A 19484-nucleotide genomic window follows, 5' to 3' on the forward strand; every position below is an offset into this window, starting at 1 on the left:
TGCAGAGAGGGTGAAGGAAGGGTGAATGTGGGGGATGTATTTTGTATTTGTGTATGAAAACAGAACAATGAAACCTGTTGAAACGGTTCTGAAAAGCGGAGGTGTGAGGGAGAAAAATGGAGGGGGTAAATCTAACTAAGATATACTGTAAGCACTTATGTAAATGTCTCAATGTGTTCCCCTGTACAACGAGTATGTGCTAATAATATTAAATAAATAAAAAATTTTAAATGTTATGATTCCATCAAAAACGTATCAGATGTGTCTGTGAGCTTCAAAATCAAGCTAGATTTACGTTAATAATTTTGAAGCTCCTGTTGCAATAATTTCAATGAAATCCAAGGCTTCTTTAAGCCATTTTCTCCTGCAGTTCTGAACATGGGTGTTGATTGTATTACTGAATCTGTAAATGTGAGTGAAGATCACACAGACAACTCGATACACAGAAAGCAGTCTCCAAAACACTGAAACATTCTTTGCTACAAACTCAATTTGCTGATTGATGAAAGGTTTCCCAATTTGTAATCTTTAAACATGAAATTTCAATAAGAATGTGAGTTAGGAGTTTCCGTCTTTGACTTTTCAGACACACACTGATACAAAAATATATTTGTCATTACTGTCAAAGGTCGTAGATTTTTTTGTTAAAAATAAGCCATTTTGCTGTGATTTTATGTCTAACTGAATTGTCATGTCAGAAATACTACTGTGAATAAGGGCAAAATAGTTTCTGCTGGGTATTGAGGGGGTGGGGGCGGAGGGGGAGGGGGTGGAGTGGGTGGTAAGGGAGGGGGTGGGGGCAGGGGGGAGAAATGACCCAAGCCTTGTATGCACATATGAATAATAAAGGAAAAAAAACAAAAGAAATACTACTGTGGAGAGACTTCTTGAAAGATTTTTACATGTCCTAAGTGTAGGATTAGTTGAAGCTGTATCAGCTTTTAATTTAAGGTCTGCAGCTGTTGGAATGACAGCTGTATCAAATTTCACAAGAAGTGACAGTAGGAATAAATGGAAGAGAACAGGTCTTCTGAGAATATATATACACATATATTACTATGAAGTAATTTATACCTTATGTACTATAATGCCACAAGTTCTAAATTTTGTGTGTTAATCAGAAGTGAGTGTTCAGAAGTTTTGTCAGCATTAGATTCTACCAGAAACTTGTCTCAGAAGCTTCTTGTTATTCAAGTAAGGTAAAGTTTATTTTAAAGCGTTGTAATTACATAAAAGAGTCATGACTTAGGGTTTAAATGCTTTAGGAATGCTGATTTTGTAACATTGGTTTGGGCCTTTTGTATTATTTCATTTTGGGTTTGGCACACTGAGAACTGCAAGCTGGGATTGGTTCTGGAATAATTTTAGGCTGGTCTGAGCTGTTTATGTCACTGAGTAAAATTAGATGTGCCCGTAGCTAATAGGAGGGAGTGAAACGTGAGACCAGGCCAAACACATGAGAACCTTGTCTTCCAGACACACTTTGTGAAGCTGGGATCCTTCATTCTCATCCTGTAAGTTTGAAAGTTTTTGACATTCGGTCCTGGACAGAGCTCAGGCCAGCTGTAGGTATTTCAACAGCGTGTTTTACAAAAATTCTAAGGTAAGTAATCAGATTTAATTGGAATTTTATATAATTAAATGTGTGACTTAAAAAATGCAAATAGTTATAAGATTTCTTGCTTTTTTTCTTCTTCATAGGTGGCATAATAGTTAATAAATTAAAAATAATGTAGAATAAATTATCTCAAAATAATTACATTTTAATTTCTCATTTCAACTGTTTAAGTTATTCTGAGTATCAAGATACTATGATGTGTGTTTTTAGCATAATCATATATTTCTAATATTTTCAAGTTGTCGAGTGCATGACAGCATTCCTATAGCACTGGACATTAAATTGTATACTGTAATTAATCTAGAACAAGTATAATCCTTAAGATTACTTCTCCTAATCCTGTTGCAATGTCTGTGTTAGAATCTTACTTGCTTTAGATTTTATTGATAGTTTTGTTGCAGACATTAAGAAATAGACTAAGATTAATAAGAACAAAAGTCAAGGAGTTTTGTAAATTGGGAAAAAGCAAAACAAGAGCAAAATACCAACCTGGCTCCCTAAATATTCTTAAACTAAAAAAGTGAAGAATGCTTCTTTCTCAGTCTGGGAGAAGAAAAGAAAGTGGTGCTCAAAATGTGTCAGGAAGTAAACAGAAATAGAGAGGGAGTAAAGATGTGAGAATGCCTCTGCCTACTGAAGTTGGGGTTATTTCTTCCTGTTTCTTAACTTAATGTGTGGCAATTGGAAAACATAAAATTTTAAAGAAACAAAGAAAGATAATAAGAAGAAATGCAACTCAATGGCTGACAGATTCACTTACAAGATGGAATAACTTACCAATACAAAACAAACTACAAAATATCCTATATTTGCTTTTTGCTTCTTTTCTGGGAAATACTTTGTGAATAGGTACCAAGAGTCATACTAAAGGAACTTCAAAACTAATGGCTCGAGTTGAGGTTAATTTTATATAAGTTCTAGAGTCTGAGGTTTTCAAAGCCAAATGAAAAGTAGTGTTTGTAGTTAGAGATACAATTCCAAAGACTAACAAATCCAATTTCCAAATGATGCCAACTTAGCTTGCAGTTAAAATACTGAAAATAAAATTGTCCCATTTGTCCCATAAAAATATAGTTTCTGGTCATTAAGCTAAGTTGCTCTTAACTGGAATACAAAAATTAAATATTAACTATAAATTCAGATAGGTGCCCGACTTGTTCGGTGTGGTGTATTTATAGAGGCCATGTTTTCCCTCCCTCCCTACTCCAGGGCCTCCCATGGCCCAGCCACACTCACCATGTCTGTGGCTTCCAGTGGGAAGGAAGGAATGGCAAAGCTCTGAGAGAGACTGCTGCTGTCCCAGGCCTTCAGAGTTTCTATCCTCTCCTCCTCGTTTTCCTCTCAGCCTCCTCAGCTCCTGGCTTTATACCTCTCCGGATCTACTGTGGTCCAGATGTTCTCATGAGTGTTGTATGTGCATTGTATGTGGCATTCTCACGACTATTGTGGATTTCATCCCCCGCTGTAGTAGCTCTTACATATTCCAACTTCATTTTTAATTTACCATTGCGTTGTAGAGAATTTTGTGGGAAAATTGGCACAGGAGCATTTGCTACTTTGTGACTTTGCAACAGACTTCTCTCAAAACCCCTCAGGATGTCAAAGTCATCTGTACTTGAGGATGCCTAGTGTGGAGTGTAGCACCAACGAAACAGGAGGCTGGGGCTTTGAGGGGGTGCTCACTTGGGCCCAAAGGTCTTTGTGCTTCATCCTGCAGCAGTGGGGAGCCACAGGAACACTTAGGACACAAGGGCAGTGCAGTCACAGTTAGTCTTTGGAAAGAGAGCCCTGCTTGTCATGGAGAACAGATTTGGGGCAGTAGAGGAGGCAGTGAGAGGCACCCTAAAACCCAGCTTTGCCTTCATGTGTACTTAACTCTACTCCTTAAATTCTCAGTTTTACTTGGGAAACATCTTTGAAAGGCATAACAGGAACAGACAAAAGAGGTTAGACTGGGGAGTCAGACTGCTGTGTTTCAGTGCTTCTTGCATGTCTCGGTTTGCTCATCTGTAAAAGGGGGGCTTAACTCTATCTGAGATACTTCGGAAGGTACCAAGGTACTTACAGCATGATCTTTAGGAAGGTGAACCCATGTAACCTTGTCCTGACCCCACCAGCAGGGTCAGGGGAGAATAGTGGTGAATGGGAGAATCTCTAACCTCTTCTCCCAGCCTTTGAGATGGCACGGTGAGTGCACCCGACATGGGCAGGACACAGGCTATTTCTGTTCCAGCAGAGAATGTTCTCCAGTCACTGTGCAGAGGGAGTGTGCCTTCCACAATGCAAACAGAAAACCTCCCTGCTCAGCTGACTGCCGCTGATGGCAGATTTAGGAAGGAGAGAAACCAAAGGACAGTTTAGACTTTCAGAATTCTAAGGAAAACTATATAAAGTACTCTAAAATTTTCACCTTGGTTAAACTTTGAAGTGCTGTCTCCATAGAGTGCATTTGAGTGTATACATATGGTAGCATTTGAAAGTCACTTCCCATTCCAATTTCAAAGAAAATGAAATGGTAAAAGGAAAGTGAATGGTGGCCTGAGCCGTTTGAAATGCTTTTTAATGAACTGGAAAGGCAATCAGAAAATTGCATTTACACATTTGATAAGAACCTTAATTATGTCTACCTAGAGAATTTTTTTGCTTTAATGTTTCATTCAGTCTTGCCAACTTAACAGGGAGCTTGGCTTAGTTGATAAATTCAAATAATTTTCTTAAAATTTGTCATTAATTTGGCATAGATAGCTTTTAGAGATAGAATTTAGTTAAATATTGTTTACAGGGTGGAAGCAAATTGGGGGTGGGGGAAATGGGGTGTTATGGTTGGTTTCCCTGAAAATTTCAGCTTCAGTATAAAAATCTTGATAAAATAGATGACAGGCTACTTTATCCTCATTAAACAAAGCTTTCATGTATAATTTTAATTTAAGACCATTCTAAATTGTCTTTCTTTGTAAATAATGTCAAACTTAGGTGTCATGTCCATACAGTATAAATGGCACTGCACTGTGTGCTGCCCCCTTCCCAGGGTCAGCACATTAACTGGCTATTGAATGACTGGTCATCCTCCACATCTCTCTGGAGAATTGCCCTTGGCCTCAGCCCATATCTTTGCCTTGCTCCTTTGCCTGCCCTAGCCTGCTTCCCTCATTGCTGATGCATTGCTCTTGAGACACTTTCCTTAGTAAGTCATCTGAACAAGAATCTTCCCTGCAGCTCTATTTCTGGGAAACCTAAGACAGGTAAAGCCGAATAGTGGTCCACGGGAAAATTCATGGTGTACCCAATCACTCTTTTAGGTCCTCATTTTTCCAACAGCAATTGTGCATCCTGGGTCCCAAGGTTCTAACCTGGTGACTAGCATTCCAGTCTATCAAGCACAGCTTCAGTGCAAACACCTGCTGGAGGTTGAAGCAGCAAAAATGGGCAGAAGCCTTTGAATTGCAGAGTTAGTTGTGATAGCTGGGATAAACCTTCAGAGCAGCTCCCAATTTGACTGTTTTTGAAAGTCTTGATTGACAATAGTGATTGTGTGTTACGGGTCACAGTGTGATGTCTCAATGCATGTGTGCATCGAATCAGAGCGATGAGTACATCCATCACCTTTAATATTTATCATTTATTTGTGGTGCTGACACTCCAAATCCTTTCTTCCAGCTATTTTGAAATATACAGTGCACTGTTGTTAATACACACTCTGCTGGGCGATGAAGCACAAGATTGACTTCTCCTATGTAACCTATAGTTCAACCTCCCCATTCCCGATTCTGCTCTACTCTCCCCAGGCTCTGGTAGCCCCTATTCCACTGTCAAATTTTATGAGATCAACTTTTTCAGGCTGCACATAAGATTTCAAATTCACTGGACATGTACCCAGAAGTGGGACTGCTGGATTGTGTGGCAGTTCTATTTTCAATTTTTTGAGGAACCCTTCAACTTTTTTCCAGAATGTCCATACTAATTTACATCCCCACCAACAGTTTATAAAGGCTCTAATTTCTCCACACTTAGAGAAAATCCTTGTACAAATAACATCTGTTATCTTTTGTCTTTTTAATAACAGCTACTCTAATAGGTGTGAAGTGATATCTCTTTGTGGTTTTGATTTGCATCTCCATGGTAACTAGTGATGTTGGGCATTTTTTCATGTGCCTATTGGCCATTTGTATTGTTTTCTTTTAAAAATGTCTCTTTAAGTCTTTTGTCCATTTTTAATGTTTGTTTGTTGTTTCTGTATTGGGTTACTTTGAGTTTCTTATGTATACTGACTATTAGCACATGTCAAATGTAGTTTGAAAATATCTTCTCCCATTCTGTGACTATCCTTTCACTCTGCTGATTGTTTCCCTTCCTGGGCAGACATTTTTTAATCTGATGCAATCCCATTTGTCTACTGTTGTTGCCTGTGCTTTTGGGGTCTTATCCAAAAGATCCTTGCCCAGTTAGTCATATTAATTATAGTAATGGCATTACAGTTCTTCTGATTTGATGTGAGTAATATCTGTAGTAATCATTTCCAGACCTTTGTCAAGAAGCAGCATCATTTTCTATGAACATATAATCTTTGAAACATTAGATGATCTAGATTCATAGACCATTATTTTCATGCTACTGTATAACAATAGCGAGTATAGGCTTTCCCTGTGCTAACCATTATTCTAGGAGCATTGTGCTTTCCATTTTGAGGTGTGATAGCAAATTTTAGGGAAATATAGATCTCTAGAAGTGTAGAATGCCTAAATGCACAGCAATTAGTTAACTGGATTATAATAAAGTTAACTGGATTGGTTTCATGTGATGCATGTCCAGTGATGATAAAAATGGCTATGTTTATAGGAGAGGCATAATTCTTACAATGTTAAATTCTTGTAATTCACCAAGTGGTTTTACAATTAACCTGTTTTGAGAAAGACAGCCAGCGGGTTCAAGAGGGTGAGCCGTAAAAACTATGAGGATCCCAGTCATAAGGCTCATTCACAGCATCGTGGAACTTAGAAAACTATTATACCACTCACATTTTAAGAAAACCTTTCTACCAATAAACACACCTGTGAGCCCCTCACATATTAAAAATAATCTTGAATAACTGGATAATTGAAAACTATATTCCATGGAACTAATTTGTTGATACAGCTTTCACGAAATAGCACGTAATCAAATATGCCACACCTCTAGACACAGCTTGTGAGGAATTTGCAGATATTTTATGGATAACACAGCACAAAATCCACAACAAAAACCTATAAGTACATATATTGTTTTCTGAAAGCCTACATATTAAACCAAGATCTAAATTATCATTTTCATTTGTCATCTAAATCAAAGAAATATGTATTTTAAAGATAAAGAGATAAGCTGTGGTCAGATAGTATCGTGGCTTTCATCTGCCACTTTTGTTGGGGGAGTCTTAATGTTAAGAGCCTGTGCATTCCCATGTAAATCTTCACAGTTTTCCCCAGAGCTGTAGTAAGACCTCACCCTGGGGTAGAGATTGGGGAAGGAAGGTCATTTTGAAGAAGGAAAGAAAGAAAAGAAGAAAAACATCAAAGCCTCCCATTGTCAAGTGCAGGCAGAGAGAAGCATGGTCCAGCAGACCAGTCCCCAGGGAAGGAAGGGGCACATGTCAGAAGCACAGAACTTTGTGCAGAGCACCTCCAGCATATCCTACATAATGTCAGGATGCATCCTAGAACCGAGGTGGTCAGGAGTCACCCACTGTGAGAAGTCTGATAGACCATCTGAGTTGATCAGTTGTTAGAACTGACCATCATAAAGTTTTCATCATAGAACCAGGCAGACTTGTGTCTAAAATTCAGGCAAGTTCATGTAATAGCAAAAGAGAAATGCATAAGACGGTAGAGTTGAGAAACAAACAGAAGCAGTGCTTTTCAGATGCTAATCTTCTTCTCAGATGACACCCATTCATCTTATATAGAATTTACTTCCTTTGTGCCTGCATGTATACTGTTCAAAGACAAAGAATGCTGATGGAATTAACATTTGTGCTAGAAAATGGAGCAGTGTGCTTGACCACTGAGATGTGAAAGGAGGGAAGGTTCAGCCTATGGATTACGACATATGCACCAGTAATGCCATTAGAGCCACAAAGGAGCCTGGAAAATAATAATACATCAGTCTGTCACTTTCCTCTTTGTTTGGTGGGCTGCTGTGCTTTCTCAGCTGCTCATAGAGTTTCTGTTGAAGCTGGTAGGCTCTCTGCAAAAGAAGGGAGGTGAGAAATATAGGAATTGTGGGTAAAGATGCAGTGAAGTACATTTTTAATCATAATGCCATATTCCCAAACATGGAAGCCTACTCCACAAATACATTGTAAGTGAGAATATATTTTATTTGCCTGCCTTTAGCAAATACTTACAATTGAGCCCTTACTATGTACCTGGCACTATTCTGGGTACCAGGTATATAATGAACAAATCAGACACCCTTCTTGTCCTCATGGAGATGAGTTTCATGAAGAACAGGCAATAATAAACAAATATATACAATTGTAAGTCTTGAAGACAGCTATAGAAGAAATAAACAGGACATTGTTGTAGACTTTACAGAACAAAAGAGACACAAAGGGTGCTCATGGAAGGCCGAGGCCAGGTGTGGCCACCACATGTCATGGACCAGTTCTCCAAGCAGAGTGATAAACTTTCCTCTGACTAAAGGCTTACTTCTTCTTCAGGAGAATCTAACAAGGAAAGAAAGTGGGTGCAAACTGGACGAAAGGCATCACTTATCAAGTTAGTAAAATCTTTGCTTACTCTATAACTGACCATCATAAGCTTTATCTATCTTTGTAACTCCTGGGACTACTTCTGTTGCACATGACAGAAATCCATGTTAAAAACATTCAGGCAAAGATGGGAATTTAGTAATCCATAAATCAGTCCTGAATTTAGGATCTCAAATGAGGTTGGTAGGATTGCCCCTCACTCTAATACTCTCTGTCCCTCTGCCCATCTCTTCTTGCCAGACTTCTCTTGCAAGCTCTTTCCAAGTGGTGGGAAAGATGGGTGTTGGTGGTGAGGTATTAGCTTCTGACACCGGAGGCAAGCTTCCCTCACAGAGTTGTCTGCATCAATTTTGGAACAAGTGACATATAGTGGCCTGCTTGGATCCCATGGCTCCCCAGTACCATTCTCTAAGTCTAGACTGATAAAATCCCCTGGCTGATGAGACTGTGCCATGTACACATCTGGGATACTGAGATGTGTTTGCAGGACCACACCACATGGAGCTAAGGAGAGATCTTCCTAAGGCAGACAGGACAGGAAAGTGGTAGGTGTCCACTATAATATAATACAGAAAAGGACAGCAGATGCCCACTCTAATATGACACAGACGACAACAGTAGGCATCTAGCTGGCACTCACAGAAAAGAAAAACATTGGAGATGTCCAACCTGTCAACTACCATGCTCAGATTCCTGTTTTTCAGCTTCCTTTTGTATAGTGCTCATCAGGAAAAAAACCCAGTACTAACACACTATAATATACCGAAGAAAACAATAGGTGCCAACTATCACATGATGCAGAAAACAGCAGACACTCAACATCAATATGGCACAGGAGAAAACAGTAGGTGCCCACACTGTCTGAGGCAGAAGGAGATGCAGAGTTGCACTGGCTCCAGCGGTCCCTCAGTGTAGCACTGTTAGCGTGAACTCAGCACCGGCAGCCGCTGACTGTTAACTTTCTCTCTCCATTTCATAGGTGCACTACAGCAGAGGTTGATGGTAGATATAACCCATGGCAAGAACTGGAGCAAATGTGGTACCCAGGAACAGCTGGTTCTGGTTAAGAGGCTGGGTATCCAAATGCTACAGTCTTCATCGTGGTATTTGCAGCTGACTTGCTCAGTTGCTGTTCTGTGTCATTTCTGCCAATTCAGTCTTTGGATGTTGACATCTCTTCTTAGTCAAGTTCTATATAAGTACTCTAAAAGCTTCAGATTTCTGAGTGTACTTAATAAATCCAGGACAAATAACCAGGAAAAGTGCATTGCCTGCTTTTATAAATATAAAAATAGGCCTAAAGCCAAAGTACAAAACAAAACCAGTTTTGTAAGCTAACATCCCTGTGCCAGTAGGCTTCAGCTTTTTTCCTTTCTTTTAGTTGCTTTCTCATGCAAATAAAGGTCTCTTCCCCATTCTGTTTTGTTAGATGCTTAAAAGGCCTTTATTCTGTTGGTTTGTTGTATTTTGCAAGGACTTTTTGAATATGACACAATTTCCATTTTACTTTGAAAGTCAACCCTGCTGCAAAGAAGACAGAATGATTTTGTGATCTTTGAATCCGGATGTGTGTCTGTGCACATGTGAGCACACATACTCCTGTGTACAGTGTATCAAGTATGTATTTATAAGAAGGCTGTGTATTATTTCCAGAATTATCCATATTGTAACTTCAGATGAAATTGATAATTATGAGCACTTCTATGTGGAGGTTTCCAGAGTGAGCAGTTGATTGAAAAATTTAGCAGAATTGTTCTTGAAATTATTTGGTCGTGAAGTTGGGATTATTATTAACTTTACTATTAGAAGGACTACATACATATGTACCATATAAAAAATCCATATCTGAAAATATACAGAAAAACATTTGGGAAATGCTATTTGAAATGAAAAGGTACAATATGGGGGAAAAGTGTTATTACAATTTTCTAGTTTCTAATATTTTTTCCTACGGATATGTACTTATATTTTGTACCTTTTCATTTACCTTTAGATCACTAGCTTTTCCCTGGGTTATTTAATGCTTTTCAAACATAAAACATTAAGTTTGAGACACTGTGATAATCCTGTAAATTAACATTTAACCCTTCACTTAGCTTCCAGGTTTTTATCATTAGAGATAATTCTAACATAAGCGTCGTTAACACAAACCTTAGTTTTCATTTCTAGTTGTTTGTTTAGATTCAGTTCCCAGAATTAGATTTTCTGTTTGAGGTTTTCAGCATATAGAGCCAGATAACTTACGGGGATTATGTTAATTTTCTGAAGAAGAGCATGTCTGTCTCTCAAATATTTTGCTGGTTTGGGCTGTTACCAGTTTTTAAATTTCCCTTGATCTTTGAAAATTGCTCTTGTGTTTATGAAAGTTGTGTTTGTTTGCATTTCCTTGCTGCATAGTGCATCTTGACAGCCTTATGTCTAGTAGCTCTTGTGTTTCTTCGATGATAATTTTGAGCATATTTGTTGCTCCAAATCCATTGAAGGGTGGGGGTGTAGCTCAGTGGTAAAGTAGTTGCCTAGCATGAGCAAGCTGGGTTCTAGCTATAGCATCACAAAAAATTATTGATTTTGCTTTTGTTTTTCCTTAATTACAATTGTTTCTATTTTAAGAGTATTAATTTTGTCCTGTCTTTAAGGCAAATATTTCTCCCAGTTTATCTGCTGTTAAATTTTTTTTGTCCTGATGTTCTTTTTTTTTGTCACACGTCTACTAGGGTGAGCACTTCTGCATCCTCTTGTTTTCCTAAATGTTGTGCTCATCTGGAGTGATGTGGGTTATAGTGCAAACAGTGAGACAGAAAGCACACGGAGAAGAGGTATAACTATTTGCTGTGGGAGTGAACGAGTCCTTAGAAGTCTGAAAGAAAGTAGAGATGAGATGTATGCATTCCTTCTCAGGAACCAAAATTCTGCCAGGCCTCACATGAGTTCCCTGGAGAAATTTCATTCACCGTGCTCCATCTTTACAAAGCTGGAGCTTGGGAGCCTTAAACTAAGGTAGAGTTAACATCCCTTATTCTCAAATGGTGCTTTTTTACTTTAAAGTCTATTTACCTTGAAAACTTTCTAATGTTGACCTTGTACCATCTTTGGTTTTAATGTTTTCTGGTACCATTTTTCTTCTAACAGTTCATTCTTTCATTCAAAAACATCTATAAAGCCAGGTGTGGTGGTGCACATCTATAATTCCAGCACTTGGGAGGCTGAGGCAGGAGGATCAGGAGTTTGAGTCCAGCTTGGCCTTTAAACAAATCTAGAAGGCTTTGTTAGTGATACATATTTTCTTTCTTTTTGCAGCACCAGGGTTTGAACTCAGGGCCTTATGCTAGCTAAGCAGGCACTCTTAGTGCTTGAGTCACTCCATCCTTTTTTTTTTTGTGATGAGTTTTTTTCAAGACATGGTCTTGCCAACTATTTGCTTGGGACTGGCTTTGAACCTTCTGACCAGAACCTTCAGAATCAGAATTCTTCTGATTTCTGCTTCTCATTAACTAGGATTACAGGCATGAACCACTGGTGCCTGGTCAAATGTTTCTTAATTATGACATTCTCTAGATTCAAAATGATATTATTTAACAAATTTGAGTTCTTCAGGAGTCAGTGTTTGTTGTCAATTTAACTTGGCTTCAATTATAAAAAGAAAAATTTTGGCTGTTAGTTCTTTAACCACTGTCTTTTCTATGTTTTCTCTGGTTGTCTCCACTGAAGTAAAAATGAAACATATTTATACCTCTCATTCATCAGCCCCGTCCTTTAAACTTTTTTCATCTTTATCACCCTGTGGTGTTTTTCTAAAGAGATGTGCCTTCCAATTCTATTTTCAGCTATATATAAAATCTGTCAGATAGAGGGGGAGCTATTCAGTTTATAGCTTTAAACTACATAACTCATTCTCTGAGTTCTTAGATATAATTGAATTTCTCATGTGTAAGGAACTCGAGCTCTTTTTCAAACCCTCATTTTTAAATTATATGATATTAGCTCCTGTCAGCAGGGTCCAAATGTTGATTATCTTTGTGTCCAACACCTGGCAATGACTATCCGAAGTAGGCACACTAGGAAGTGTCCCTGGGAGTAAAGAATATCAGTGGGCAGCATTTACTTAGCAATTTACACTATGACCAACTCACTGTGCTATGTGCAATGACAAAATCAAAGACTGTGATCCCTAGGTCATTTCATTTTAAATAAAAAACAGAGGACCATGAATTTAAGAGCTAATTGAAGCTAATATTTTTTCAAAAACATATTTTAAGGATTCTTTTCTAGAGCCCAACCATTAAAACATTGATAACTATATTTGAAAGATGCATTTAAAGTCGATCATAACTAATCATAGAATCAACATACTTTGAAGGAAGGATAATAGGGGAAGGGTGTTTTAATGACAATGTAAATCATTTTTTAAATAGAAGAGTCTATAAATTAAATTTTGTTTAATGTATATCTAAACTTGGAATTCTTTCTATATCTCAGGGTATAGATTTTTACATTCTAAAGTACTTAATTAATTGCTTTTGTAAAGAATCATAAATAGATCTCAAAGCTGTGTGTTGTTCTGGTCAGTATGCTCTCCTGCCAACAGGAATACCGCTTTCCATGACCTCAAAGTGTGAGGCAGTTGGTATCTTGCCCAGTGATAATTATAATATATGAAAGAAGCTAGCTGAACCAGAGGCTCTGGAAGTCCTCCCTAACAAACATTTAATATAGTGCCTAGTTTAAAAAAAATTTAAATAAACTTTTTAGAAAAAAATTTAAATTGAATATGCTACCTCATCATTTAATTCCTGCTGATCTAGATTAAGGCCTTTTTAATGAAATGCAACACAGCTGAGACCAGTAGGTGGTATTTTAAACCAAAACATTAGTTAAAAGAGGCACTCATGGGGCTGGTGGTGTCCCTCAGGTGGTAGAGCAAATGCTCTGTAAGAGCAAAGTTCAAACCTCAGTCCCACCAAAAAAAAAAAAAAAAAAAAAAGGAAGAAAAGAGGCACTCATAAAAGGTGGTATTAGTAAGAGACCCTATCTCAAAAATACATGAAAAAACATGTTTGTGAACAAATGGAAATGGTTTTGGTAAATCCAGCTCAACTATGAAAGTCACAAGGCCGAGTACGCCAGCGGGCAGTGAATGTGTTCAGCCTGGGAAGTGGGGTCCAGCCTTACTCTTTCGCAGTTTCCTCTTCCCTGGAAGAGTCTCACCAAATGTGAGAAGAATGCTGGTCCCCCTCTCAGGGAAGAAGTAATCATCTGTGCCATTGTAAATAGATTTCTACTTACTAATTGTAAAAAGTTGAGAAAAATCCACAAGAATCTCTCAACTTATTTTATGGTTTGCTGTAAAGTGTAAATAAAATCTGAATATTTGTCCATTCAATGTTTGTCCTCAATTTATTTAGAAAACATTTGTTAAGCATATACACTATGCCAGGTATTGTTGAAGTGCTGGAGTAAAACGAACAGTGGAAAACCCAAGCTCTCAGAGATTGTTTGCAGTGAGGTAAGCATTTACAATAAAAAAGGAGGTAACATGCATTAGCACATCACGAGGAACCACATGCTATGGAGAAGGCGTGAGCAGGAAGGACATGGTGAGCTACGTGGTGGAGTTGGTGGGGTTATTCTTTATGCCAGATGATCATGGAGGGTTCTGGTGATAAGTGATCTTGGAGCAGCAACTGGAGAGCATCAAAAGGAGAAGACAGTCCCTGTAGCAGGGTTGTAACTGCATAGTCCACGAGAGGGCCACACTTGGGCACACACCCATGTGTATGAGCAGCGGGGCTGAAGCAGCAGGGCTGGGGGAAAGTGACAGAGATGAAGACAGGAGGACCCATGTCACTTGCAATAGGATTTGGGGTTTTCCTCTGAAATTGGAATCCATAGGAGGGTTTTATGCAGATGTGGGATTATGTTTTAAGAGGGCATCTCTAGCCTCTGTGTTGGACACTGTACATGATTCAGGCATGGAGGCTGAGAAAGCTAGGTGACTGTTAAGACAATCCAGGTGACAGACAAAGTAGGAATGGTCAGACTGGATTTAAGGTAGTTCCAATAGGGCAGGATAGGACAGGGAACCAAGAGCCTAGGGTTAAGAAACACGCTGATTAATAGATCACTTGACCAGGCCCATGTGTGCCTTTCTCTTTTAAAATCTCACTTTTGTACCACACTGTAACAACAATGCCTTTAACCCAAGGTTATGTCCCAAGTTCTGAACAAGCACATCCTGGACAAATAGCTTAAGAAAAGCATCTGGTGGAACTCATCCTTTTATCAATAGGAATTCTTGTCAAAGAAGAACAAATATGTGTGTCATAGAAATAAATCTGGATTTAGTATTCTGACCAAACTTAATGTCTCTGGACCCAATTGATAATGTCAGGACATTCATTGTAACAGCAGGAATGGTTGAGTACACTGGATGTTCAGAACAAATAAAATCCTTATCTAGAGGAATGTTCAATCAAGTCCCGTACCCTATTTACCTTAACTGCACACACACACACACACACACACACACACACGTCATGCAGAGCTAAGTGCAGTGGAGAAGAAGTATATGTGATACTCATTGCATCTCTTCCATCCACTCTCACTCTGCTATGAGTGCATCATTACTTTCTTTTTTATTTGCTCTGTAAAACTCTGTCAGTTTTTACCTTGTCTGCCATTGAAGACAAGGACCTAGAGGACAAAGAATTGATGTCCACTCTCTCAGGGGGGATTCACCCCATTTGTCTCTCCCCGTTTTCTAGCATCCTCCCTGCAAGGTGGTTTAAGTAATATTTGTCCAATTCAACAGCCATTCATTCACTCATTCAAAGGTCTTATCATGTGCCCATTATTTGTCCTTTGTACTCTGTTAGGGGCATAGCAATGAATAAACCAGAAGCTAGTCTCCCAGCTTTACATTCCAAAGAGAGGGTGCAGTAAAAACGTGAATAATCAAATAAACAAGAACGGATGCCTAGAGCCGCCTTGGCACTGGAAGGCTACCTCAACAGAATTGCAATGAGTCCACCTGTGAGCCAAAGCAAAGTTGTCTTAATGAATGCCAGCTCTCCATAAGTATGTAGACAGAATAATGGTCTCAAAAATGTCCACATGCTTATCCCCAGAACCTGGAGTTAGATTCCCTTCAAGGGTGAAAGGAACCTTGCAGATGTAAATATGTTAAGGCTCTTGAGATGAAGCATTTGTCCTGGATTGTCCAGGGGCCCCAGATGGTCACAAGGTGCCCTATAAGGCAGGCAGGCGGATGGCTGCCTTAACACTGGAAAAGGAGAGGAGCAGATTCTCCCCTATACCCCTCCTGAGGAATGCAGCCTGGCTGCACTTTGATTTTCAGGACTGTGGGTGCATTTTTTGGACTTCCTTTTATAAGATAAGAGTGTGTTTTGTTAAGCTTGTGCTAATTTGTGAAACCAGCAACAGCAAACTATATACAGAATAGGAATATATGGAAACAGGAAAACACACGTTCTTAGGAAACTTTGCCAGTTTTATTGATCTGTAGCAATACTGTAAAACATGTGCTTGCTTCAAATTCAGACCCTCTAACCACTCTGTCCAATCCTGCTGTCTCTCTGTTCATCCTTTACAGAATGCTAGAGCCACCATCATGATCTCAGGCAGTTATAAGTGTTTGGAAATAAATATAATAGAGTGAAGTGGCAGAGAATGACTAAGAACAGAGAAGGTTCCTTTGAGGAGGGACACAGGAGCTGCTTCTGAAAGACGGAAAAGAAAGGACCAGAGAGTGTAGGCCACAGATGGAGGCAGAGATGCAAGCACACGGCAGCTCATGTAGGGTGTCACAGGTGATAAGAGGACAGTAGACGTTCTTGGTGTTGGGAAAGGCCATCTGAAGTCTGACAGCATAGAGTGACAGGAGTTTCCTTACATTCTACCCATTTGACTACTGGGTAGAGCATGGTTTCCAGGGCTGTGGGGAGAGTGAAGTCAAATTTGGCAACAGTGGTGACTTGAGCAGCAGCCAACTGGCCAGGGCTGGGCCTGGAAAGCAGAGAGGGTGCGACTTGCTGAGGGATGACTCAAGGGAAAAGAGAATAGGCCAGAATGATGACAGGGACTTGGACTTGAGCCACTGACAGTGGCGGTGGACTTTCTAATATGGGGAAGAGAAATAGATCAAAGAATTGAGCAAATAATTGAGCCCTGATGAGACCGTCCATGTCGAGGTATTGGGTAAGGTATGTCAGTCATAGTTTTATATAGTCACAGTTATAGCTTGTGGAAATGCTTTTATTGAATAGAAAAGAGCAGATGTGGGGTGCATATGACTGAAGCACATTCTATGTATGTATGAAAACAGTGTAATGGAACCCACAAAGCTATAAAGAAAGGGGGTAAGAAAGTAATAAGGGGGGATGAACTTGATCAAAGCACATTATATGCATATATGGAAATAGCACAATGAAAAACCCCTTGTACAATAAAAAAAGAAACAAAAAAAATACATGACAAAAAAGAAAAAAAAAACCAAGAAAATGATTATTTTGGGCCAGACTTGTTTTCAATAAGGCCACCTCCAAATTATCCCTAAAAATAAGTGTATAACTTTCGCACAAAACATCCCAGAGGCAAACACTCATCATTTTACTATATTTACGGTCTTCATTTATAGATGACAAAAGCTTTCTTTTGTTCTTTTTGTTAAGAAAAAAAGATTTTCTTAAAATCTCAAGGAGTTGAAATTGTTGCTAAGACTTTTCCTCTAATTTATATAAATGAGTATTTGTAAATATCTGTATAGACATTTCTAATCTGTATTAAAGAAGGCCAATGTTGGGAATTTAATCAAAGGCAAAGATAGCTGTGTTAGGTATCTTGTAAAGAGTCTTTTAAATTCTGAGTAGCAGATGGAAGAAAAAATTTAATCATTTGTCATAAAATTGAGTAACTGTATTTTTCTTAAAAATAAATAAGTACCAGCTTGATTTCATTCCCACTGAGTCTTTTAAGAATTTGATAATTTGGATATTGTAGGTTGATGCTTTAATTCCAAGTTCAATTTTGCAAAGTGTTTTTGTTTGCTTTTTTTTTTTTTTTTTTTTGCAGTACTGGGGTTTAAACTCAGGACCTCAAGCTTGCAAGGCAGGTGCTGTACCCCCAAGCCACACTTCTGGCCCCAACTTTGTAGAGTTTTGAAAGTCATATCCATATGTGTGTGTTGGATTTATTGATTAAAATTTGCAAATATGGTCACTGGATTTCAGATGAATTTGTGATATCTAAAATATTTTAAATGATGGATTTACTATCTCCCTGTGGTTGAAACAGAGTGACATGTTTCAAGGTTAATAGTTAGTCCTCTTTTTAAGTTATTAGTTTTGGACATTTATGCTTAAGGTAAAATTAAGGCTCATGGTAAATCAGTATTGACAAGTTCTTCTCTCTTCCTTTCTGTCTCTCTGCCGCTCCCTTCCCTGTGTCAGATGGTGCGTGAACAGTACATGACAGCCACAGAAGGCACTCACATAGAGAGGCCGGAGAACCAGTGTGTCTACAAAATCGGGATCTATGGCTGGAGGAAGCGCTGCCTCTACTTGTTTGTTCTTCTCTTACTCGTCATCCTTGTTGTGAATCTTGCCCTCACAATTTGGATTCTTAAAGTGATGTGGTTTTCTCCAGTAAGTATTACTTTGTTTATTGTGCTCCCTATATCACTGCATTTATATTGTGTTGAAAGTTTACTTTAGGGCAATAAAGGCCTGCTTCTTTCCTGTCTGCATCAGAATCTTCAATAGCAAAATGTACATGTAACATTTACTTTTTCCATTTTCAACCTCAGCATGAACTATAGTGTGGTGATTTTGTTGTGTTGTGTTTTGTTTTGTTTTTCATTTGTCATTGTCTGTATATGGAGGGAAAATCGTAATTTGAATTTTTGGTTGATTGAGTCAAGATGGCTTAGTACTTTATTTGTTTCATCAGTTTGTAAATTGTATAAATCACCCGTTTTCCTGATCTCATTAATTCACAAATACCATTTAGATGCTTGTATTAGTCTATTTTGCATTATTAGAATGAAATACCTGAGGCAGACTACCTTTATAAAGAAAAGAGGTTTGTTCAGCTCACAATTTTGGAGCTTCAAGGGTATGGCACTTTCATTGGCTCAGCTCTATGGAGCACCTCAGAGTGGGTGGCAGAAAGACAGACAGGAGAATGAAATCCTATCATCACCCAAGGACCTCCTCCTATGCCCGGCCTCTTAAAGGCTGCACCATCTCCCAACATGGCCACCTTGAGGACCAAGCAGCTGACACGTGAACCTAAACCCTGCCCAAGACACAGCAATCCACTTTTTAAAGACTCCATTCTGATATAGGCTAAGTTCACATGCATGCTACAACATTTAAGAACAAATTCAGAAAATAACATACCGGAAGTCCTAAAGAATGCGGATTCTGTTTTAAACATCTTCATGTTACAAAGGTAACTGCGTGATTTTCTTTGCCCTGATAATATTCTATGTGCTTTGTTTGTTTTGTGGTGCTGGGGATTAAACACAGGGCCTCATGCAAGATAGGCAATTGTTCTACCACTGAGCTACACTCCCAGCCCCTGTGCTGGATAGTTTTTGAAACAAAAAAAATGCCCACTAAATGTAGGGTGCGTTGATTTTGCAAGATAAGTACAGTGACATAAAAATACTACTGCCCATGCCATCACAGGTAGGACAATATGTTCCTCACCTGCATCCAAAGCCGAGGTGTGTGCTGGGCTCTTTCCAGGAGCAGTACCTACGGTCCTCTGATCTGAGATCCCTTTCATTAACAAATCTTTCACTTCATAAGCTACTAATTTCCTGACATAGTTCTAACCAATAGACATGTTATTTTGTTGACATAATAAATATTTACATTTTTACATATGCAGAGTTGAAATACCAATCAAATTAGAATATAATTTGAAATGTGTTATTTAATATATTTAGACTATATTAATTTAAATATGTAACATAGTATAAATTGTTGTGTTATATAGAAATATATAAGTGTATTTAAATGAGCAAATATAAGTTGTGACTTCTTGGTTAAAAGTTATAGAAAATATTTCTCTGGCATATAAGATATAGATTTACTTCATAAG

The 19484-nt window shown here is 38.5% G+C and overlaps 1 protein-coding gene across 3 annotated transcripts in view; it reads left to right on the forward strand.

Moving 5' to 3' along the window:
* Window positions 1-1432: 1432 nt before the first annotated feature.
* Sgcg (sarcoglycan gamma) overlaps window positions 1433-19484 on the forward strand; it is a 92263-nt gene continuing 74211 nt past the window's right edge. For all 3 annotated transcript variants that reach the window (XM_074043723.1, XM_074043725.1, XM_074043724.1), the window contains exons 1-2: window positions 1433-1603; window positions 17825-18019. In XM_074043723.1, coding sequence (XP_073899824.1) covers window positions 17825-18019 — 195 coding nt within the window. In that variant the 5' untranslated portion in view covers window positions 1433-1603. The remainder of the gene's footprint in view (window positions 1604-17824; window positions 18020-19484) is intronic.

Source organism: Castor canadensis, chromosome 10, assembly GCF_047511655.1.
Source record: "Castor canadensis chromosome 10, mCasCan1.hap1v2, whole genome shotgun sequence".
Lineage (NCBI taxonomy): Eukaryota > Metazoa > Chordata > Mammalia > Rodentia > Castoridae > Castor > Castor canadensis.